This window comes from Apodemus sylvaticus, chromosome 6 (assembly GCF_947179515.1).
Source record: "Apodemus sylvaticus chromosome 6, mApoSyl1.1, whole genome shotgun sequence".
In the NCBI taxonomy this organism is placed as follows: Eukaryota; Metazoa; Chordata; class Mammalia; order Rodentia; family Muridae; genus Apodemus; species Apodemus sylvaticus.
Genome location: NC_067477.1, coordinates 133,054,203 through 133,076,133, shown reverse-complemented (window position 1 = coordinate 133,076,133; position 21,931 = coordinate 133,054,203). Strand labels below are relative to the sequence as shown.

The 21,931-nt window shown below is 45.9% G+C and overlaps 1 protein-coding gene across 1 annotated transcript in view; it reads right to left on the bottom strand.

The window, feature by feature from the left end:
- The window catches only part of Slc3a1 (solute carrier family 3 member 1), a 30,376-nt gene extending 8,445 nt beyond the window's left edge, over window positions 1-21,931 (bottom strand). The window contains exons 1-7 of the mRNA XM_052186504.1: window positions 21,483-21,931; window positions 17,483-17,662; window positions 17,142-17,296; window positions 13,135-13,260; window positions 5,799-5,918; window positions 3,454-3,578; window positions 943-1,138 (exon numbers count right to left, since the gene is read on the bottom strand). Of these exons, the coding sequence (XP_052042464.1) occupies window positions 943-1,138; window positions 3,454-3,578; window positions 5,799-5,918; window positions 13,135-13,260; window positions 17,142-17,296; window positions 17,483-17,662; window positions 21,483-21,909 (1,329 nt within the window). The 5' untranslated portion in view covers window positions 21,910-21,931. The remainder of the gene's footprint in view (window positions 1-942; window positions 1,139-3,453; window positions 3,579-5,798; window positions 5,919-13,134; window positions 13,261-17,141; window positions 17,297-17,482; window positions 17,663-21,482) is intronic.

The following is a 21,931-nucleotide window of genomic DNA, read 5'->3' as shown; positions in this document are numbered from 1 at the left end:
CTACTTAGGTATCATATTGTAATGTGTGCCCTTCCTGTGTCTAGACACTGGCGCTCACCAGGGGTCCAGACGCCTACAGGGTTTGATACAGATACACTAGTGCTTCTCAGCCTAGGAGCACAGGCTGTGTGTAGACAGGGAAGAAGCTTCCGGAATCTCTGGGCTTCACATGCCCCTTCTGTGGTACTCTATGCCACAAAAGCTACCCTGACTCTAGCCTTCCACACTGGAGACCTGTCTTTACTGGGATCATAAACTGTGGGATGGGGGATAAAATTATGGTTTGATAGCCATCCCTGGCCAAGTTTAGTGAGCACAGATAAATGCTCATTAAGCACTGATCTAGTTGTGTGGATAATGTTCTACCCTTTGTTATAAGAGCCCTGAGCTGGACAGTTTCACATCAACTGGTACAAGTTTCAGTCATCTGAGAGGAGAGAACCTTCTTAAGAAAGTGTCACCATAAGACTGGGCTGTAGACAAGCTTGTAGGGCATTGTCCTAATTAATAATTGATGAAGGAGGTCCCAGTCCTTTCTGTGTGGGTTGTGCCATCCCTGGGCTGGTGGTCCTGGGTTCTATACCAAAGCAATCTGAGCAAGCCATAGGCAGCAAGCCAGTAAGCAGCATCCCTCCATGGCCTCTGCTTCAGCCCCTGCCTCCAGGTTCCTGCCCTATCTGACTTCCTGTCCTGACTTCCTTCAGTGATGGATGACAGTACAAAGTATAAACCAAATTTCTCCCTTTCCTCCCCAATTTACTTTTTGGTCATGGTGTTTTGTCACAGCAATAGAAACCCTAACTAAGACAAGCCCAGTCAGAAGCTAGGACAGATGTAACACTCACACTAAGTAAGATCACTTAGAAAAAAAGGTGCACAATCACAGTAGAGGTGACTGTTCAGAAAGTGTGACAGACGCTGTGTGCTGCGCACGAGGCTTACCATCCAATTGGGCCATCTTCCTGCGGGCATGTTTTCCATCCAGGATGTGATAACTTCATATACAGTATGCCCAGACAGAGTGTCTAGTGTGGTGAAGTACTTGTTGAAAGGGAAGTCCGCTTCCTGGATAAACGGCAAGCCATAGTACATCATGGTCTTCTCAATGTTCTCGGCCGAGGCTTCGGTCCCCATGAACCTAGAAGAGTTGGCAAACTTTGCTGTCTTCGACTGCCAACAAAAGAGTGGGAACAACTCAGCAGCCACTTAGAGCTTGCCGTGGATAAAATGTGGGGGCCCCTCACAGATCAGTGCAGTCTCAGACCTTGTCAGAGTTCAGCAGCTTTGTACAGGGGCAGTTAGTGCAGAGACAAGAGGGGAACCTTCAGAGATTTCGTGTTTGTGGAGTTTCAGCCACAAAGGGGACATCTGTGTCACACATCTCTGCAAGGCTCAGGGACCATCACAGGTGAGGGGACAGAAAGATCGGAAGAATCAGAAGCCCTGGAGGACTGAGGCAAGCCAGCACCTCCTGGATACGACAGCGCACATACAGTCTCTCAGAGGCTATGATGCTGACACAGGAGGGAGCCAGTCAACTTTCCAGCATGGAGGGAAAAGGATCCAGCCTGAGCCCACCTAGCCCTAACTAAGAAGCCACTGACACTTGATGGCTGGGAGGGGAAGGAGAGTCCACTTTCTTTAAGGGTGTGGTTCTGTTCCTGGTATGCTGACCACAGTCCAGTAGATGCTCCCTCATTCACAAGTGTATATGAGCGGCATATAGTGGACTCAGAGGACATAAAGTTGGGAGGGGTGGGATATGGAGAATAGCTCTGGGAGAGCTAATGGAAGAGTGGGGTTAGATATAATCAAAATTATATATATATACACATATATATACATACATATACAAATACACACACATATACACAGCATTGTATGCATGTATTAATACTTTCAGTAAGGGAGTCACATGCATAATTAGATGGGGCTCTCCAGAGAGCAGCACACAAATGCAGAACTTGGTTCTCCAACAATACTGCTCTCTGCTTTCAACACCCGACTAAAACTCTAACATCTTAAGACCTTCTTTGGACTACATATTGGTTTTCTTGGAGTTAAGAATAAAAGTAAATTTCAACTGTATATAAAAAAAAAAAAAAGACCTTCTTTGGACATTTCCATACACTTAGAATCTCCAGTCTATAGCTTCAGTAACAAGGTTTCCCCTTATCATCAATATGTACTCTGAAAAACATTTAGGAAGATACAGTCAAGTCACCTGAACTGTCCCCTTCAGTGCTGCATTCGATAGCTGAGGTGGCACACAGATGGGAAGCCAGTCTCCTCCTCCTCCTCCTCTTCCTCCTCCTCCTCCTCCTCCTCCTCCTCTTTCTCCTCCTCCTCTTCCTACTTTTTGCTCTACTTCTTCTTAAGACAGAGTCTCTGTGTAGCCCTGGCTGTTCTGGAACCCTCTCTGTAGACCAGGCTGGCCACAGACTCAGAGATCTCTGCCTGTCTCTGGCCCCTGAGCTCCACAGTCAGTGTGTGCCGGCTCCCTCCTACCTCTGCCGTTGTTCCCTGAGTCCAGTGCCTTCTCCAAAGCGAGCGAGTTCTTATATGCTCTCGCCCAGTCTGTCAATTAGCTACCTAGTGATACAAAGTGATATCCTTTTTCCAGGATCCTTAAGACCAGCTATATTTCCAATTTTTGTAAAATTTTTACATTCTTAGAATAGCTCTATAGAGCTTTATTTAACTGCCTCAGAGTTTCTACTCCAAAGTTAGAAATTCAAAATGCCCCCAGAATCTTTAGATTTTCATAGTAGAGATTCTTAACTTCAAACTTCACAGTTTCTTGCATGCCAGATACTATTGTAAATGAGTTACATACATTGCCTAATCTGGTCTCCACAGTCCTCTAAAGCTTGTCACTATTACTCTATTTGTGACACCCATTTTTGCCAACAGACAACCCAAGGTCACCAAGCAACAGAGCAGGACCTCAGCTCCCTGACCTCACAGCTGTGCTGACCACTGGGGTCTGTCAACAGTCCAGTTGGAGTGTTGGAGCCCACACTGTCCAAGAAACAGAATCCCCACAACAATGGGGAAAATAACAGTTCACAGGGCTGGAGAAATTGCCCAGCAGTTACAAATGCGAAGTGTTCTTAAAGGGGGTCCAAGTTCCCATCCCAGGCCCCATCCCAGGTATGCGACCCCCTGTAACTCCTCCTCCAGGTATGCGACCCCCTGTAACTCCTCCTCCAGGGGATTAGCACCCTTTTCCTGACTCTGCAGGCACTTTACTCCTGTGAACAAAACTCACAGAATGTAGAAATAAAGAACCACAAGGTTACTCTATGACCTGCACATGTGCACCATGGCACACATGCCCTGATACACACACATCATGTACACACACACACACACACACAACCCAACAACAATAATAAAGTGCAATCATAGTTATGCAGGTCTCTTTAGGATATAACTTGGGCCTACAGTTACCGGTATCTGCCAGGCTCCCTGCTGTACTGGTTCATGGTCTGCCGGAAGTCTCGGACGATGTCATGCATTCCCACCTGAGTAGTGGTGAAGTCGTGGTACAGCTCTGAGTAGCGGGTTACGGTGTCCTTGGGAAAGCAGGACAGCATGATATTAGCACCATTTCACACCTACACAGGCCGGGACCACATGAACTAAGAGATACTTGCTCAGTGGTAGTCCTAGAAACTTTGGTGCCCAAGAGGCTTGTGGGTGACAGATACTTACAGTCCTTAATATTGCATTAGTTCTTATATTGGTAACTTTAAAAAAAATTAGTGAGCAGGGTCAGAAGGGATGACTTAACAGTTAAGAGCATTGACTGCTCATCTAGAGGACCCAGGTTCAATTCCCCGCACTCATACGGCAGCTCGCAACTGTCTATAACTCCATGATCTGACACCTTCCCAACATACATGCAGGCTAAAACACCAGTGGACAGAAAATAAAAATAAATAATTTTTTTAAAAAAAAAAATCTAATGAACAGTAAGTGTTTCTCTATCACCCATTTTAACATACTAAATTTTACCAAATACCAAAACTTTAATTAGAAAATCCCTGTAAATATAACTGCATAAATGCTGCAGACATTCTGGATGAAGGCAGGGCTGGCTGCACAACTCTACTGCTTACAAGATGTCCTCATTTAACTTTGTTTCCTTGCTGCCTCCAGCTTTCATGGCTACTGTTAGGCATCGCAGTGTTCCAACCACCGACCGATCAAGCCTAGTAGTCGTTCCTACACTGGAAGAGTCAAAAGACTACAGCTCACGTGAGCTAAGGGCCTGGGATGGACGCAGACTGGCTAAGCCGCCCCAGCCTGTCATGTGGCCTGCTCAGTGAGCTCTCTTTGAGTAGGTGAACTTCACCTCTGACGTTGAAAGGGTTGGATGGGGAGGGAGGTGTTTTAACCCTGGCGTTTTCCTAACATCGCAGATCCTAGAGTTGCCTCGAAGACTGATGCTTATATTACATTACAGTCAGCAAGGTCTCTCTCCAAGAGACAACTAGTGCTCTTTGAGAAAAATGGCTAATACTGCCTGTTGTCTTCATTTTTCCACCTTACCAGAAGTTGTGAGCAAAAAAAGTATAATGCTAGTAGTAGTAGTAGTAGTAGTAGTAGTAGTAGTAGTAGTAATTAATAATAATAATAAATGGGCTTAATTCTTACCTTTGCTTAATGATGTCATCTTACAATCAATTGCTCTTTAATTAGGTAAGTAGGTAGGTAGTGGGTAAATAAGTAGGTAGGTAGCTGATTAATTAATGAGTAATAAAAATGCATACAGCAGTTCAGGACAAAGGGTAGAAGCCAATAATAAAACACTCTGTGGAATTCACTTTACCTATTTGGCTTTATTAAGAGCATCTACTAGACAAGCAACTTTAGATTGTCTTCAGGCATACAATGTGCTGCTAAGATTCATGGGAGCAGCCACACGCTGCTGTAACTTGGTCAATGTAACATTCTGTCCCGTAACACACAGCACAACTCCAACATTTTGGAGTACATATAGGGACTACTATCTGCTTGACCGGAGGAACTAGGGTGACTACAGAAGAGTGGTCAGCCAGAGGAATAAGGTAGTTGTGAACTCCTTCTGCCACAGGGTGGGCTTCAGGGGAGGATCAAGAGTGCAGCACCTCAAGGAGCACAGCTTAGTCAACGAGTGGGTTTGCTTTGGGCTTTCATAACCCTAAATCCCAAATGGAAATCATGAAGCCACTCTTGTCTGGATGTTGAGAGACCTCGATGAAACACGGTAATACCCAGGGCTAATTCCCTTGTTCTGACTGGCCTTGAGCACCTAGCAAAGTCCCAGGAAACTGGGGCCTCTACCTTTGAGCCCAAGTGAAACAAGAGAAAAGCAATCTTAGTGAGCAAACTCTGTCAGTCCATACTGCGTCCCCAACACCCTCACTGAAGAAAGATTCTCAATGGATCCCTGGCTCTGCAAAGAGTCCCAGATGCAGGAAGGAAGTTCTTCACAGCATGTCCCGCAAGTGGGCAAGCTCGCCCTTGTAACTGGCATCTTAGACTGAAACAGAGATGACAGGGTTGGAGGGACAGCTCAGGGGTAAAGACTGCTCACTGCTCTTGCAGAGGACATGCTTAGCTCCTGGTGCCCATCCAGTTAGCCTCAGGGGAACCCCACACCCTCTTCTAGCTTCTGTGGACACCTGCACTCATGTGCACAAACACATATATGGATAATTTTTAGATAACAAAATTTTAAAAGTTCAAATCCAGAAAACACGCTGATAACATTTTCAGATAAGGGAAAAAAGTTTAAAATAAGACTTTACCGGTATTTGGGATGTATTCACTTGGATTTCATTTCTCAGATCCTTCGCTTCCAGAAGAAACTTAACTGCATCGAAACTAAACCCATCAACACCATTTGAGAGCCAGAACTTTATTATTTCCTGAACATGAAGAAACAAAACACTTGATTACATATAGTTTGTAGATAAAAACTGTAGCTAGGACATTAACAGAGGAACCATCAGAAGACATGTAGTTCTACATACAAAACACATGTTGTCACACACAGACCCTCACAGTCTAATTCCATAATTGGTTCTCTCAGTGCCAGGTGCTGGGTCTGGGACAGAACTGAATGTTCATGGTAGCAGGGTTGCTAGGGAACACTACCCTGATGGCAATTCCATCACATGATGAACATTAGCTGGCCGCAGAGAAGAAGGATTTACTGGTGCATTCTGGGACACACACGAATCTTAGAAGCATTTTTGCTAAATACAAGGAATAAATATTGAATAATTTCCTTTATGTGAAATGTCCACAATAGACACATCCACGGAGAAAGAAAGGGAGACTGGTTAATGATGGGGCGACAGGGTGGATAACGCTGGCAAAAGTAGACAAAGCTTCCGCCAGGCACCTTTTCTCTGTCAAACACCACTACTCCGAGCCACCGAGCCAACATTCACAACGCCCAAATCAAGGATGCTGGCCTGTGCTGCTGTCTGCTTATCTGGTTCATGGTTGGTTGGCTGCTCGGTTTGGGAGACAGAGTCTCACTCTGTGTCCCAGGCTCACCTAGCTAACATTGAAGGCCTTTCTCTCTTCTCTTCTTTTCTTTGCTTTTTTTCTTAAGAAAGCTGCAGTGGGGGCTGGAGAGATGGCTCAGTGGTTAAGAGCACTGACTGCTCTTCCAAAAGGTCCTGAGTTCAATTCCCAGCAACCACATGGTGGCTCACAACCATCCGTAATGAGAACTGACACCCTCTTCTGGAGTGTCTGAAGAAAGCAACAGTGTTCTTACATATAATAAACAAATCTTTAAAAAAAATTTAAAAAAAAATAAAGAAGGCTGCAGTGGGACAGGGTTTCTCTGTGTAGCCCTGGCTGTCCTGGAACTCACTCTGTAGACCAGACTGGCCTTGAACTCAGAAATTCGCCTGCCTCTGCCTCCCAGAGTGCTGGGACTATAGGCGTGCGCCACCACTGCCCGGCTTAAAAAAGATTTTTTAATGTATTTTATGTCTATGGGTGTTTTGTCTGCATATATCATGCATCAGATCTCATGGAGCTACAGTAACCGTTGGTTGTGAGCCACCATGTGGGTGTGGGAATTGAACTCAGGATGTCTAGAATAGCAGCCAGTGCTCCTAACCACTGAACAATCTCTTCAGCCCTGTGGCTCTGCTCTTATATCTAATGATACGTGACATGTCTCCTTAAAATGACATTAGCCTTGGGAACCTATCTCAGTAAGGGATGAGGAGTAGATGTTTCACAAGTACAAGAAAACAATACCCTCTGCTTCACAGGCAATAGAACAAAAAGCTCCCTACTGTTGTCCAGAAATATAGAAAAATGATATTTTCTGACTCTTCAGGGAACAAGAAGATAAGGAAGATCAGGTTGCAGAAGCAGTCCAGTGGCTCTGTAGTCCAGCTACCTACACTATAGCATCTATAAGACTCATGCATCCTCCATCATTAGAAGAGCACCTGCTTTGCAGGAGCTTTGCCTGAGTACGTAGGATATTTCCGCCAGTCCAGCCTGAGACAGTAACACATCTCTGCACCACGAAAACTGGTGACCAAGCTCTACTCAGCCTTTAAAACCTCACTTGGTTAATGTTTCCTTCTACAGACCTCTAAGAGGTTCTATCTTCAAAACTGATCATTTATTTTTTTTCCCAACAATATCGTTGTATTGACTGTCTTAAAAGGTGTATGTATGTGTATATATGTGTGTGTGTGTGTGTGTGTGTGTGTGTGTATAAAACCCTGTCCTAAATGCTTTAAAGAGATTAAGTCATTTAATTAACCATTAAGTCCCATGGGCAAGGCACCATTGTTGTTCCTGTTTTATGAGTGAGGGAGCAGGCTGAGGGAGATGGTGTACCGGTGCCAAGGTCATAAGCTTAGTAAGCAGTGGGTCTCAAACTGGAGCCATATGCAACCCTTTGCTGCTTGCAACACCGGCTTCCTTCTTTACGCTGTACGTTGCTATTACGGGGAGGGCAAGGGTATTCCACAGCATGGAAGTGGAGGCCAGAAGACAACTTTGTGGAGACACTTTTGTCTTCTCATCCTTACATGGGATCTGGGGATAGAACTCAGGCGACAGAGTTTCGTGGCAAGTGTTTGCACCTGCTTAGACAGCTCACCAGTGTCTTTGATTTCTCTGTGTAGCCCTGGCTGTCCTAGAACTTGCTCTGTAGACCAGGCTGACCTTGAACTCACAGCTCCACCCGCCACTGCCTCCCGAGTCCTGGGATCAAAGGTACAGTACGTGACTCTACTGCCTGGCTTTTTTTTTTTCTTTCTTTTTAATTGGAGAGTCCGCCAACACCTAGGCCTCCCCCCATGCTAAGACAATCCGCTCCTTGCTCCTCTCAGCTAGTCTGCTTCTCTCCACGTTACCTTCCTGAGCTCTGGAGATCCTATTCCTATGTCAACAAATCCTAAGTTTTCATCTTTAGAGCACATTTTCCCCAGTACCCGTGTCCTTATAAATGTAAGTATCCACTGGGAACTTGAGTCTCCCAGAGTTCCAATGCTACAGACTCCACATACCCTCTCCCTTCTCATCTTCCATTTCAGAGCACCAAAACAACACCTTCCCACCTCAGGGTACGTATCTAAACCTGGGTCCTTCTAGACGCCTCTCTAAGTCCTGGTGAGTTCTCTGACCTCCCTGCCTACCCTTACAGGCCAAAGACTTCCAAGATTCCTTCTGACATCACTGCACTTTGAATGCTGCCCACAGGCTGCCCTCCTCCCACCCCTTCTCTAAAACCAGAGTGATTGTTTAAAAATGCAAATCAAAAAGCATTTCTGTATCTGAGGACATTTAGGCTTGGGTTTTTGCCAGGACTTTCAGGGCTGCTCGGAACTTGACCCCCAGGTCACTTAGTCTAACTGAGTCACAGGTCACTTAGACTAACTGAATCACACGGCCTTCTGAGTACTGCCCATCCCACCCACAGAGGTTGTCTGCCAGCACTCCAAAAGTACAGGATTCGTGCCTTCCCTCTGTTGGAGCCACATGCCCTCTCCCCCCAGTACTACTTCACTTGGCTTGCTCCAGCCCAACCACTTAGTGTTAAATGCCTTCTCACAACTGCCCAGCCCTTTGCTCCGTGCCCAGCTTGGGTATCTGTTTGCCCACTTCTTTCTGTCATCACACTATGTTTTCTGTTCTGTTGTCTATCTCTCCTCTGGAATAAAAACACCTTGACAGCTATAACACATGTCTGTCTCCCACCCACTTCCTCCTAGCCCACAGCCAGCATGCCACACATATATCAGAGGCTGCCGTGTCCTAGTCCACAGCTGGCATGCCACACCGTCAGAGGAGTGCATAAGGAAAATGAAGTGCCTGGCACCCAGTAGTGCAATCTTACTTAACTGCTATCAACAAGCCCTGAGGCCGGCATTTAAGGCAGGTAGTAAAAGAACTTTTTTTAAAATTTAAATGTTTATCTCTGGCAGTTCTGTGCTCACTATGGGCAGAGCAGAGTCCACCTTTAGCTATGAGTTCTAATGTTGAGCGGGGAGTGCCCTTAGCTTCTTAGCCCCCACAGCTAAGAACCATTTCCTCCCCAGGAGTGTTCCCTCCAGGGCTCAGGCTTCCCATCCTACTGGTCATAGTCACTCTGAGTCCAGACAGGGGCAAGGCAATCAGGGTCTCTTGCTAGATGTCCTGGCTCCCCCGGCTCATGGTACCTTGCTCTGTTTTCTCATCCATCAAGTATGGGGGACTAGAAACCAAAGTATTGAAAGCAGACAAATCACAAGTCTCTAATGTAAATCACCAGCTCCTCTGGAGCCTTCTAACTTCTCAAGGTGGAAACACTCAGTCCCTGAGTTCAGGCCACAAGCCAAGTCCTGACAGCCACTGGGAGAGAAAGAGAGCAAATAGAGAAGAAAGAAAGTATTCTATGTTGGAAGATGCCTGTGTCACACTGTCATAGCAGCCTGACGTGGGGGCAATCCTGAAAGCTGATGACAGCCAGGGGAAATCAGGCTCGGGCTGCAGAGGCTCAGGTTGCTCTGTGAACAGAAGTCCACCCTGATGCCTCCTCACTGCTAATCATCTCAGTGGCAAATGATTAACGTGCTCAGCTCCCCGCACAGACAAGTGCTGCGGGTAGGAACAGGAGGAGCTCAGAGAGCACCTTCCTGAGAAAGGTCTGCTCCTGGGGCCCTGAGGAGCATTTCATATTTACTCCTAATGGTAACTCCTGACTCGCCTTCCAAATAATGTTTAACCTGTGGCCAAGGAGTAGTGACCCAGACAGAAGGGCTTCCATTCTGGTGGACTAGTTAGTAAGGATTCTACTCACAGACCTCACTGCCTGGATGCCTGCAAGAGAACAGCCAAGATAGTCAAAGAATCATTAATAAATCTGCCAGCACCTTGTATTAAAATATACAAGAATTACTTAAACATTTCCAGACAGCCATCCCGGTCAGTAAAGAAAGATAGTCACGAAGGGTGAAGGGCACTGGCTGGTGACATAGTTATGAGCTCTAACTGCCAGTAAAGAGAATTGCACAGAGAGCAAGAGTGTCCCAACACTGGCCCAGGGCTGTTGTCACAATGGTGAACACAAGTCCCCAAACCAAGGTTTGAATCCTCGAGAAGTGCCAGTTCACCTGTGAAGGTGAAGGCTCATTCTCTATGATAGCTTATGTGCTTCAACAGAGCTAGGTAAACAGTCTGTCTCACAGTAAGTGACAAATAAGTATGGGCAGGAGCAGGGAGAGATCAATGAACTTTGGTAACTGAAGAGAGTCCACAGCACCAATATGAAAACTAACCCTTAGTCAACTAACTAACACTACGTCCTGCCAATGCTACTGAAGCAAGACTGCTCTGATTCAAGGTGCCTGCTTCCAGAACAGACTTCTAAGCGAGACACTGAATCCTCACACATGTCAAAATGCCCCTATGCCTAAGGAGTCCACAGGAACAAATATCTAAAAAGAAATCCAGAAAGATGGGACGTAGCTCAGTGGTAAAGGACTTGTCTAGAATGAGAGAAACTATAAAGATTTAAGAAAGAGAAGAAAGAAGAAAGAAAAAAAGAGAAGGAAGACAGACAGATGACAGGAAGAGAGGGAGGGAAGGATGGATGGGAAGCTAGTGGATAAAGGGAGGAGGGAAGGAAGAAAGAGGAAGAAAAAATAGAAGCAAGGCCCTTTTTCCTGAAACTATAAAACGTTGTAGAAGTAAATTAGAGAACACTTAAATAAAGAGAAAGTAATACTATGTTTGTAAATGGAATGTTTGATATGAAGATATGACTACTCCTCAAAAATGAGCTACCAATGTGATATAGCCTTTATAAAAAAGCCAGCAGGCTTCTTTGCGCAAGTTGAGATGCTGCTACAAAAATTCATATGGAGCCGGGCGGTGGTGGTGCACACCTTTAATCCCAGCACTTGGGAGGCAGAGGCAGGAAGGTTTCTGAGTTCGAGGCCAGCCAGGTCTACAGAGTGGGTTCCAGGACAGCCAGGGTTACACAGAGAAGCCCTGTCTTGAATTATCCACCCCCAAAAATCATATGGAAATGCAAAGAACTCAGTACAGTCAAGAATTACCTAAAACAAAGTTGGGCTAATGATTGTTTGTTTGTTTGTTTGTTTGTTAGATAGCATCTCATTTTGTATCCCTGGCTGTCCTGGAACTCACCAAACTGACCTCAAACTCACAGAGATCCTCCTGCCTCTGCCTCCCTAGAGCTGGGATTAAAGGCGTGTGCCACCACACTTGGCAGAATCATACTTCTTGATTTCAAAACTTATGACAAAATTTACCAGACAGTGGTCCTGAAACAGAAGCTGATATGTAGGAGAATGGAACAGAATTAAAGGTGCAGAAATAAAGACTGGAGCTTATGGACAGTTGGTCTTCGCTCAGAATTGCCTACAGCTTTCTGTTCTGTACTCTCTTCCCCAACAGCTTCCCTCCGAGGACTCCCCAGCTCCCCTAAATTCCTGTGTACTCTACCCCACAGCAGCACTGAGGGATGGTTTCCTGAACTGAGAGTAAGGACCCCTCTGCTGGGAGCCCACTGTGGTGGCACCCGGAACCCGGAGCAGGCGTGCAGATCTGAGCAGCCTGCACCACGTACACTGACTCCCTGCCTCTTACCCTTCAGTGTTGCCGGCTCCCAAGTGAGGTTGCCAGTTAACATGCGGGCCAGAGAGTTAAATTCTAATCTCACGTAACCAACAGATGGGTTTGTAGCAGGTATATCCCCCAAGTTGCATTACTCATTATCTGAAATCCCAAATTGAACTTGGGAGTTTTACCTCTCCTCTCTCTGTCTCTCTCTGTCTCTGCCTCCGTCTGTCTGTCTGTCTGTCTGTCTCTGTCTCTCTCACACACTCTCTCTCTCCATCTCTCTCTCTCTGCCTAGACCTCTCACTCACAGGCTCCATTTCTCTCATTTCAGCTTAACTGAACAGTATCTGGAGCACGGGCATCCCCTTCCATGGAAGAGCTGGTTCTCCTGATATGCCAATGTCCCTTCCGTGAGAGAGCATTGAGCATCACCTATAGTGTCATGGATGCAGTAGTGTCATTGTCCCCTTGAAATTCCAGACACTGTCATATTTTCAATGCTCAGGACAGGGCCCTGCTCAGTGCGAGTAATCAGGCCGTATTTACAGAGTGGATACGGAAGCTCTGTGCATAGCTTATCTCACCATGCGAACAAACGTGATATCACCACCAGCTGTGTTCATAGGCCGAAGATCTGAGAAAGTCAAAGGACAGCCAAAGGCCCACGGGGACCAGCTCCTGAAGCCTCTTCTCACCCACCTGCCCATACCAGCCAAAGAGCCTCTCCAGTGTAGGTCCCCGTGCCCCGTTCCCTAGAGTACTCTGTGTTAGATGAAGGAAGGAACCACTAAATATTTACATTTCATTTGATACCTTAATCTGAGAATTTAATAACTTGCTTTGATTTTGCTCACACAGACCTTAATTCAACATAGAGCCGTTCAAATAACCACTTAGGATCCCACTATTGGAGAAGTCTGTGAGGGTGTTCATACTCACTCAGGTTCCCACTATTAGAGAAGTCTATGAGGGTGTTCACACTCATTCAGGTTCCCACTAATCGAGAAGTATGTGGGTGTTCACACTTACCTTTATTTCCTCTTGAACAGCGGGATTTCGGAAATTTAAATCTGGTTGCTCTTTCAAAAACTGGTGAAAATAACATTGCTTTCGTACTTCGTCAAAGTGCCAGCTAGAGTTTCCATACACACTCAGCTAGCAAACAGACAGAAGGACACACAGATTAGCTCAGTCATTCCTACACTGGCCTTGTCCACAAACACATGACCTCTGCATCCTGGTCTACAAGGAAGATGCATAAATGTTTACAGCTGTCTTTCTAGGGAGAGCCCTAAGTTAAATCAACACCCCCAACTGCCACCCGAACACTCCACAACAGTGGTTAGAGAGTATTTATCAAGCAATCACCTTTCCTAACAACCACAGCACCAGCTAATGTTCTCAAGCCCAAGACAAGACCAAGTTAGGGAATAGGCATTCCTACTGTACTTTCTTGAGTCTGCTGCCCAGGTTCAAGACTCCTGTATATGAAGCAGATGAGAGAGAGACAGAGAGACAGAGAGAGACAAAGAGACAGAGAGAGACAGAGACAGAGAGTCAGAGAGAGACAGAGAGACAGAGACAGAGAGACAGAGAGAGACAGAGAGACAGAGAAACAGAGAAACATAAGTCCAGAGTTATAAAATAATTAGTCCCCAAGAGTTTGTATAAGATGCAATCACTTAAAACTCTGCTAGTCTTCTGAAACTAAAGTCTAGTGACTTGAGGCACCAGGATTCGGTGTGTTTGACACTATGACTGATATCTTCTTTCTAGAACAGAGCAGAGGGAAGATTTCTTGTTGGATGCTTGTCTCTCGTCTCTGGTCAGTCTGCCTTAGTACAGCCTTAACCACGAGAGTGTCTTGGGTTCTATCTCAGGCCTTTTGTTCATGTCTTGATAAAGAGTGACTGGAAAACATGGGAGGAAGTGTGGTGGTGGTGGTGTTTCTCCACCTAAATCCTTTTCTTTTTAATGGGAAGACATAGTCACATGGGGTCTGCATTTCCATGGCAACTGGCCACAGTGAGTAGTGGCTTCTGTCTTTCAAGGAAACCTTCATCAGTTCACTGGGTGGGCCACCTGAACATGACTCAAGATGACGTATTGACTTTATGTCTAGCCAACAAAGGGTCACAGGTAAACGACCTGAAGAGAAGTGAGGAGACCAGAAGGAAGCACATCACAGAAATGGCAGCCAAGCGAGGCATTGTGTGAGATGCCCAACATCAGCAACTCCATAATTGCTATGTCCCTCACTTACAGAATCACTGGCAATTAGATAAATGGAAAGTTAAGAACTTAACTTTCAGGTGGATTTCCATATCCACCTGAATGGCAAAAATTACAATTTAACCAACAGAAGAACACAACATCTGCATGGAAGTCTCATCTACTTAATGCAAGAAAGCTTTGCTCCCAAGCCTCAAAGCAGGTTAATAAGCACGCTTATGACATGATTAGAGATAAAGCTGAAAGCAGTTCAACTGAAGGTAACCATGCAATATCTACCTAGTACATATACATAGTACACATACATATTACATATAGGTACAATGCATACAGTAACATGCAACAGGAGAATATGTGAAGCATGGCTATCCAAAACAACAGGACAGTTCCTTCCAAAAATGAGAAATAAAAGCCAGTTTTAGAAGGGATAAAAAAATCAACTATTAATAGCATGCTTTGTATAAGCGAAGCAAAGCCCTAAGCCCCACATGGTAGGAAGGGACACGTGACTCCTACGAGCTGCCCGTCAACTTCTGCGTGTGTGCCATGGTACATGAATGCCAGCTTCCTGCCCTCCTACCCCACATAAATAACAAACAAATTCAATAAAAAGTTTAAATAAAAATATAAGTAAATACTCAGCTTCCTGACTCTATAGATTAGCTTCTATTATCTAGAACTTCATATACATGGGATAATAGGAGCTTCTTTAGAATAATTTTTAACTTATTTATTTTATGTACATGGGTATTTTGTCTACATGCATGTCTGTGCACCCTGTGTGTGTCTGGTGTTCACAGAAACTGGAAGAGGGCTTCAGATCCTCTGGGACAGGAACTATACATAGTTTTGAGCTGCCACGGGGTGTGAGGGATTGGATCCAGGTACTCTGGAAGAGCAGCCAGTGCTCTGGACAGCTGAGCCATCTCTCCAGCTGCAAAAATGGACAAGTAGTTCATTGAACTGCTAAGTAGTATTACATCATATACATCATAGCATTACAAACATATATATATATATATATATATATATATATATATATATATATATATATATATATATTGTGCATGCTAACTTTTTAAGAGTTATTTTTATGTATGTGAAATTCATGGTCATATGTATATATGTCATATGTTATGGCCAAGGAACCTAGAGACAATGTCAGATACCCTAGGACCAAAGTTACAGGCGGCTGTATACTACCCAGTGTATATGTCGCGAACTAAACCCAAGCCCTCTGGGAGAGCAGCCAGTGCTCCTAACTGCTGAGCCACCTCTCCAGGTTCTGTGTTAACTTTTCACCCCAGGAAATCAGCCTTGCCTACAAGCGGAAGCTGATGGAAGGACAGGAAAAGCAGTGGCCGAGGGAGCAGCTGCCTTGTGCTGCAGTCGAGCAATGGCCTGGTTCGAGGTGTCGGCTTTAAGATTTAAAAGCAGACTGTGGGGGCACACTGCCAGGATGTGCCACCCGATGCCCTGAGTGGATCCTGCATAGCCATTGGTGGATGAGTGGTCACAGAGAGGGCAGTCACATGGTCATGGCGCATGCGTGCTGAGGTGGAAAGCTCCCGCCCAAGGACCAGCAGAGGTCAGCATGAGAAAGGGGAGGCGCCAGTGGGGCTAGGGTCTAGAATAAATGACTTGGGAGAAGCAGGAGAGAAACAGACCCGAGCAGGAGGATTGCGCCTGAGACAGGGCAGCCTTGCCTGGTGGACTAAAGTGTCTAGCAAATCTGAGTTTCAGGGCCAGCGGATGAGATGGCATCTTGTTAGAGCGATCCTTCAGAATCGCTCGCTGTGGGGGTTGGTAGGACCCTGGCAGACATCAAATTAGCAGGTTTTCAAGAGTCTTGTGTAAAAAATGGAGTATTTGCATATAACTCTCACAATTGTCTTTTAGGTTTCATGTAATTTCTGTATTAATTTTACCACCTAACACAATGTAAGTGCTAAGTGTAAGCCATGATAGATCACTGCATTTTCAGGACTGGTGATCGGCTAATGGTCTGCAACCATCTCAACCCCTTCCTAAATGTTTTTCAAATATATATATTTTTATTTGCAGTAGGTTGAACACGCAGATATAGAACATGTTGCAGACAATATTTTATACTAAAAGATCACTCACTAAAACTAAAACTCGGGTTTAAACGCATGTCTTAGGTTCTTATTTGCTAAATCTCTGTAAGGACGGAGTCTCTTACGGAAGGAGCAAGGAAGAGGAAGGACGGCTTCTACCATCTCTGAGCAGTGTCTGCTGCTAAGGATGCTGGGTGGGAAGGAGGCAGCCGGAAGGTGGAGAATGAGACCACGCTGGTCACGTGGACTCAGCCAGCCTCCCAAGACAAGGGCATGGCTCAGTTCCCGTGGGGATGATGACTACAGGACGCGCCCAGACTCAGGTACCGAAGGTCAGGGGAGAGAAAGTAATGAAAGACCGTGTTTATTTATGATATTGTCCAGCAGGGTGGTCAAAAAGTCAAAGAGGCAAAGGGCTCTGGAGAGTGCGGAAAGATAGAAAAAAAGAAGACTGTTATTTTCCTATCTTTGTCCAGGAGACCTATGCTGGACGAGGTAGGAAGGAAGGGCAGAAGAGAAGGAGATGCTAGTGAGGATGGACCACGTACTAGAACCCAGCAGCTCAACAATGACGTCAGGGACCTAAAAGCCATTTGGGTTTTTGCCTATTTCTAACTAGCATTGTCTATTTCCAAACTAATTCCTTCGATGATTTCCAACTTAAAAGGCTTCACACCTGTCCAGTTCAGTGAGTCTAGAGCTGCCCGCTTGCTGTCTGCTCCTTACCCAGTTGTTGGGAGGGGTGGTTACACCATTGGCATGGGTACAGTTGTGCCAGATGTAGTAATCAGTATATTTCCCGCTCCGTGTCCTACTCGATTGGAACCAAGGATGTTTGTCACTGGTGTGGTTTGGTATGAAATCAATTATTAATTTTAAACCTAATGAGTAAAAACATATCAAATGTTAGGAACAGAATGTGTTAGAAGAATGCCAGTGAAGGAGATGGTTACATGTGACTGGGAGGGGTGACGCTCTCTGCCTTCTTTCCTGTTCCCCCAAACTCCCACTTCAGGAGGAGTGACATCTCTACTTGCTTTTTTGTCCCCATCCCTTGTCCCATTTACCTTTGTCATGGATGGCAGCAACCAAATTCTCAAAATCTTTCATTGTTCCAAAAATAGGGTCAATTTCTTTGAAATCCTCAACAGCATATCTAAAGTCTCTCAACGATGATTTGTAAAAGGAAGTGATCCAAATGGTCTTTACGTTTAGAGCAGTGATGTAGTCCAGCTTCTCTTGAATACCTGAAGGAAGGGCCAAGGCCGTGAACAAACACCTCTTTGGTTTTCTATTTAAAGGATTAAAAATAAAATGGGGTGTGTGTGTGTGTAAATAAATACGTTAGTGGAAGCCTGCGTCTCACAATCACTGCTTCAAAGGAACAGCACATTGGGTTTTTTTTTTTCCAATGAAAACAAATATTTTCAATACTCAGGTGAATTCACATATCCACAATGAAAAGAGGAAAGGGGTAAAGGGACGGAGGCTAGAGGAGCAGGCAGCCTTGAGCACTCAGGACCCACATGCGTTTGCCTCCTTCTGCATCACCTAACATCAGGCTGGCCTGGAACTCACAGACCTCTACCTGCTTCTGCCCCCCCCTCCCCCGTTCTGGGATTAGGATAAATGTCTGAAAAGCAGTGGCCCAGACCAAGGCAACTTGCCACCTGTGCACCTGTGGCTCCTCAGCAGCTACAGTGTGTCTCATGGGTTGGGATGTGCTAGAGGGAAGAAGGCACACACCAGACTCCTTTTTTTTTTTTTTTTTTTTTTTTTTTTGGTTTTCCGAGACAGGGTTGCTCTGTGTAGCCCTGGTTGTCTTGGAACTCACTCTGTAGACCAGGCTGGCCTCTAACTCCTCCTGCCTCTGCCTCCCAAGTGCTGGGATTAAAGGCGTGTGCCACCAGGGCCCGGCTACACACCAGACTCTTAACACCTGGTACAAAGAGAAATAATTTAATATATGTCACTAGTATTTTATACTGATCTATTGATACAGAAAAAAACATTGCACTAAGCAAAATATATTATTAAAATCAATTTCACCTTGGAAAACAAATAACCTTGCATGTGTTGCTATAGAAATATGAGGAGGAGGGCTGGAGAGGTGGCTCAGCTGTTAAGAGCACCGACTGCTCTTCCAAAGATCCTGAGTTCAATTCCCAGCAACCATATGGTGGCTCACAACCATCTGTAATGGGATCTGACGCTCTCTTCTGGAGTGTCTGAAGACAGCTACAGTGTGCTTATATAAATAAAATAAATATTAAATATATATATATATATATATATATATATATATATATATATAAGCTGGGCGGTGGTGGAGCACGCCGTTAATTCCAGCATTTGGGAGGCAGAGGCAGGCAGATTTCTGAGTTCGAGGCCAGCCTGGTCTACAGAGTGAGTTCCAGGACAGCCAGGGCTATACAGAGAAACCCTGTCTTGAAAAAAACAAATCCAAAAACCAAAACAAAAAACCAAAACAAAACAAAAGAATATAAGGAGGCGGGAATGGGTCAGTACCTGGACTGGAGAAGAGTTGTCAGGGCGAGGAGCCTATGGACCAGCGTGTTATGCTGACTGTCCGGGGTGGAGGAGCTGATGAGCCAAGTTGTGGGCTGGAGTGTCACAGGGAAAGTGGGCTCCAGCACGGGCAATGAATAGGCAACCAAGCAAACAGTGAGAGCTAGTACCATAGTTCATAGAGGAATCAGGCAGAACTGTAATACTGAGGGGCAGGGCAGGTGTGTGCCAGTATTTGCCAGGTTCCATGTTCTCTCGGGCTGTCTTTACAGCAACTGGTCCTTGTTCACTTATGTAGAAAGGCAAGAGGCCATACACCAGAGCTCTTAGGCTTGCCGGGGGAACTATGGAAGGTAAGTCCTGTATGTGGAACCTTCTAGGACGACAGCTGCTGTGGCTTCTAGATCATGATCTAAGTGCAGATTCGAAGCCTCGAGTCAGTATTTTTCTCTGTGTTTCCGTGAGCGTACCTAAAGCATGCCACACGTAAGCAAGCAGGTCAAGAAGACCAAAGCACAAAGTCACCTGACCCTGGCAGCACCTTCCTGGTAGCAGGGAAGACACTCTAGAGACACTCTTTGGTTATCAGACTATTGAAACAAATGTCCTTCAGGAATTAGGATTTCCCCCCAGAACCTCCTGTTGAGAGAAGGAAAAGCCTGAAGCCTGGTGCCAGCCAGAGGCGGAGCTTGTCAGCGCACCCGCCAGAGCCCCAGGATGACCGGGGCGGGCAGTACTGTGTCAACTAGAGATGGCCACGCCTTGGCCAGGACTGCTTTGCAGTGCATTTCTCTTGCCTTTTACTCCAGCCTACATCTCACGTCAAGAACTGAACTAAAGACTTTAGTCAGTCTCTGCTTTTCTCTCTCACTCAGGAGGGTCTAACTGGCCTGCTGTGAATGGTGGCTCAGCCTGCTTGTAGGGCTGCCCGGGCCCAGGCTCTAATAGCTCCAGCACCACAGGATCTAGGCCATTCTGCTGTAGCAGGCTGCTCAGTCGTTTTCTTTACAGTTGGCGGTAACATTTCAGAGCAACAGCTGGTGACAGAAATATTCCCACTTAAACCAGAAGCAAGCACAGGGCTGAGCACGCAGGGAGCCCAGGGCAGAGTAGAGGCTCCAGTACAAGGAACAACGGAGGAAGATGGCTGGCGCAGCTGAGGGCGGGGCAGCTGGGGCGGGGCCGACACACCTCCAAGGGACTGAGTGATCCCAGTCCCACCTTTGGAGAGCTAGGAGACAACACTAAAACCAAAACCTGGGGTGATTTCTTCAGAATATTAGAATCCTTGAGCTCAATCAAGGAGCAGAACCTACTGAATAACAGGAAGCAACTATTCCCCAAGGAAAAAGCAGAGCTTTTCTGGAATCTGCATGTTTGTGGGAACTTGGAAGCCACCTAGGAACAGGCTAGAGAGGCAGGCCCAGGAGGCAGAAGTGTATCCCTCTTCTGGATTGTCAAAATCCAATTTTGCCAATATTTGTTGAGTAAGAGAGGCAACAAGAACTCGCAGGAGACCATAACTGTTCAAAGCAGCAAGGGACCGTGATTAGGGCAGAAGATAAAGCCTAATTAGTGAGGGTGGCAGCTCTGACCGGGCAGAGTACACAAACAAGCCTTTCACTACTAAACATTGCAAGAAAAGAATTTCTTTCCTAGTTTATTTCTTCTTACTGCACTCCCTTTTTAAATATTCTCTCTCTCTCTCTCTCTCTCTCTCTCTGTGTGTGTGTGTGTGTGTGTGTATGTGTGTGCGCGCGCGCACGTGCTCTGATTTTAGCCCAGCTGTCCTGGAACTCCTGACAATCTTCCTTCCTCAGCCTCCCAAGGGCTAAACAGAGGCATAGTACCCAGCTCCATTGTGTCCTAAACCATGGCGACTCTATCCGGCAATCCAGTTATTTACACCCACTGTGTAGCACAATTTCAATCTTAGTATGACTGATGAAGCATTCAATTATAAGGATAAGAAATTACATATAAAACTTGTAGCTTAATTTTAAAAAATACAAAATTTTGGTTCTATTTTTCTATCAATATGACCATTGCTGTGGAAAATCCTTTATTAGACAACAACTAGCACCCCATTGGGTTTCCAGCCTTTTCTCTCTCAGGACTGAAACTTGAGGACAGTCTTCCCCTTCTGCCAACACCACATTTGTCTAACATGGATGTATTTATTAATAAACTCTCAGCTAGACAAGCTGTGAGAGACTGCTAGACTGGCCGGAGAGCCAGTCTCAGATGAAACATGGAGTTACAAAATCGGATTTTAGGATTGACGAGTCAATGAATATATGCATGGGTTTAGTGGGCAAGAGATTAAATCACCCCTTGGCTCTAAATCCTTCAGCACATCGCCTTGCACCAAGAGCAAGTCTTGCGGGCTTTTACAGCATGGTGCGAGAATTAACTCCCCGGGAAGTGGGTGCCAGCCATCCTGCTTACCACACAAACCAGGCAGAGTAGTTTTGAGGACGCTGGGGGTGGGGCCACAAACCACCCTCCACTGGTTGGTCCTGAGTGCCGAATACACACCTTTCAGGTCTCCATTCCCATCATTGTCACTGTCCTTAAAAGACCTCGGGTAGATCTGGTATATGGGTCCTGCCTGCCACCAGTCGAGGCATTTTGGAGAGATGACAATGATGGCTATGGTGGCTCCAATAAGCAGGAACACGGAAGCCACAGTGAGCCAGAAGAGGATCTCCCGGGGGAGCCGGTAGCGAGCCTGGCTGGAGAACTGGAAGAGCACCTCCTTGGGCATCCCCGCATAGGGCCGCACCACCTTTAGGTGAGGCTCCTCTGGAGCAGGGATACTCACAGCATTGGGCTGTGGGGTGTCCCTGGAGCCTGGGTCTGGGTCCTGCTCCGGAATGTCTTCATTTTGGACAAACCCGTTATTTGTCCGGCATCCCTTCAAACTCATCTGGATGGAATCTCTCTTGGCTTTGTCCTCATCCATGTCTACCTTGTGCTTCCCCGGT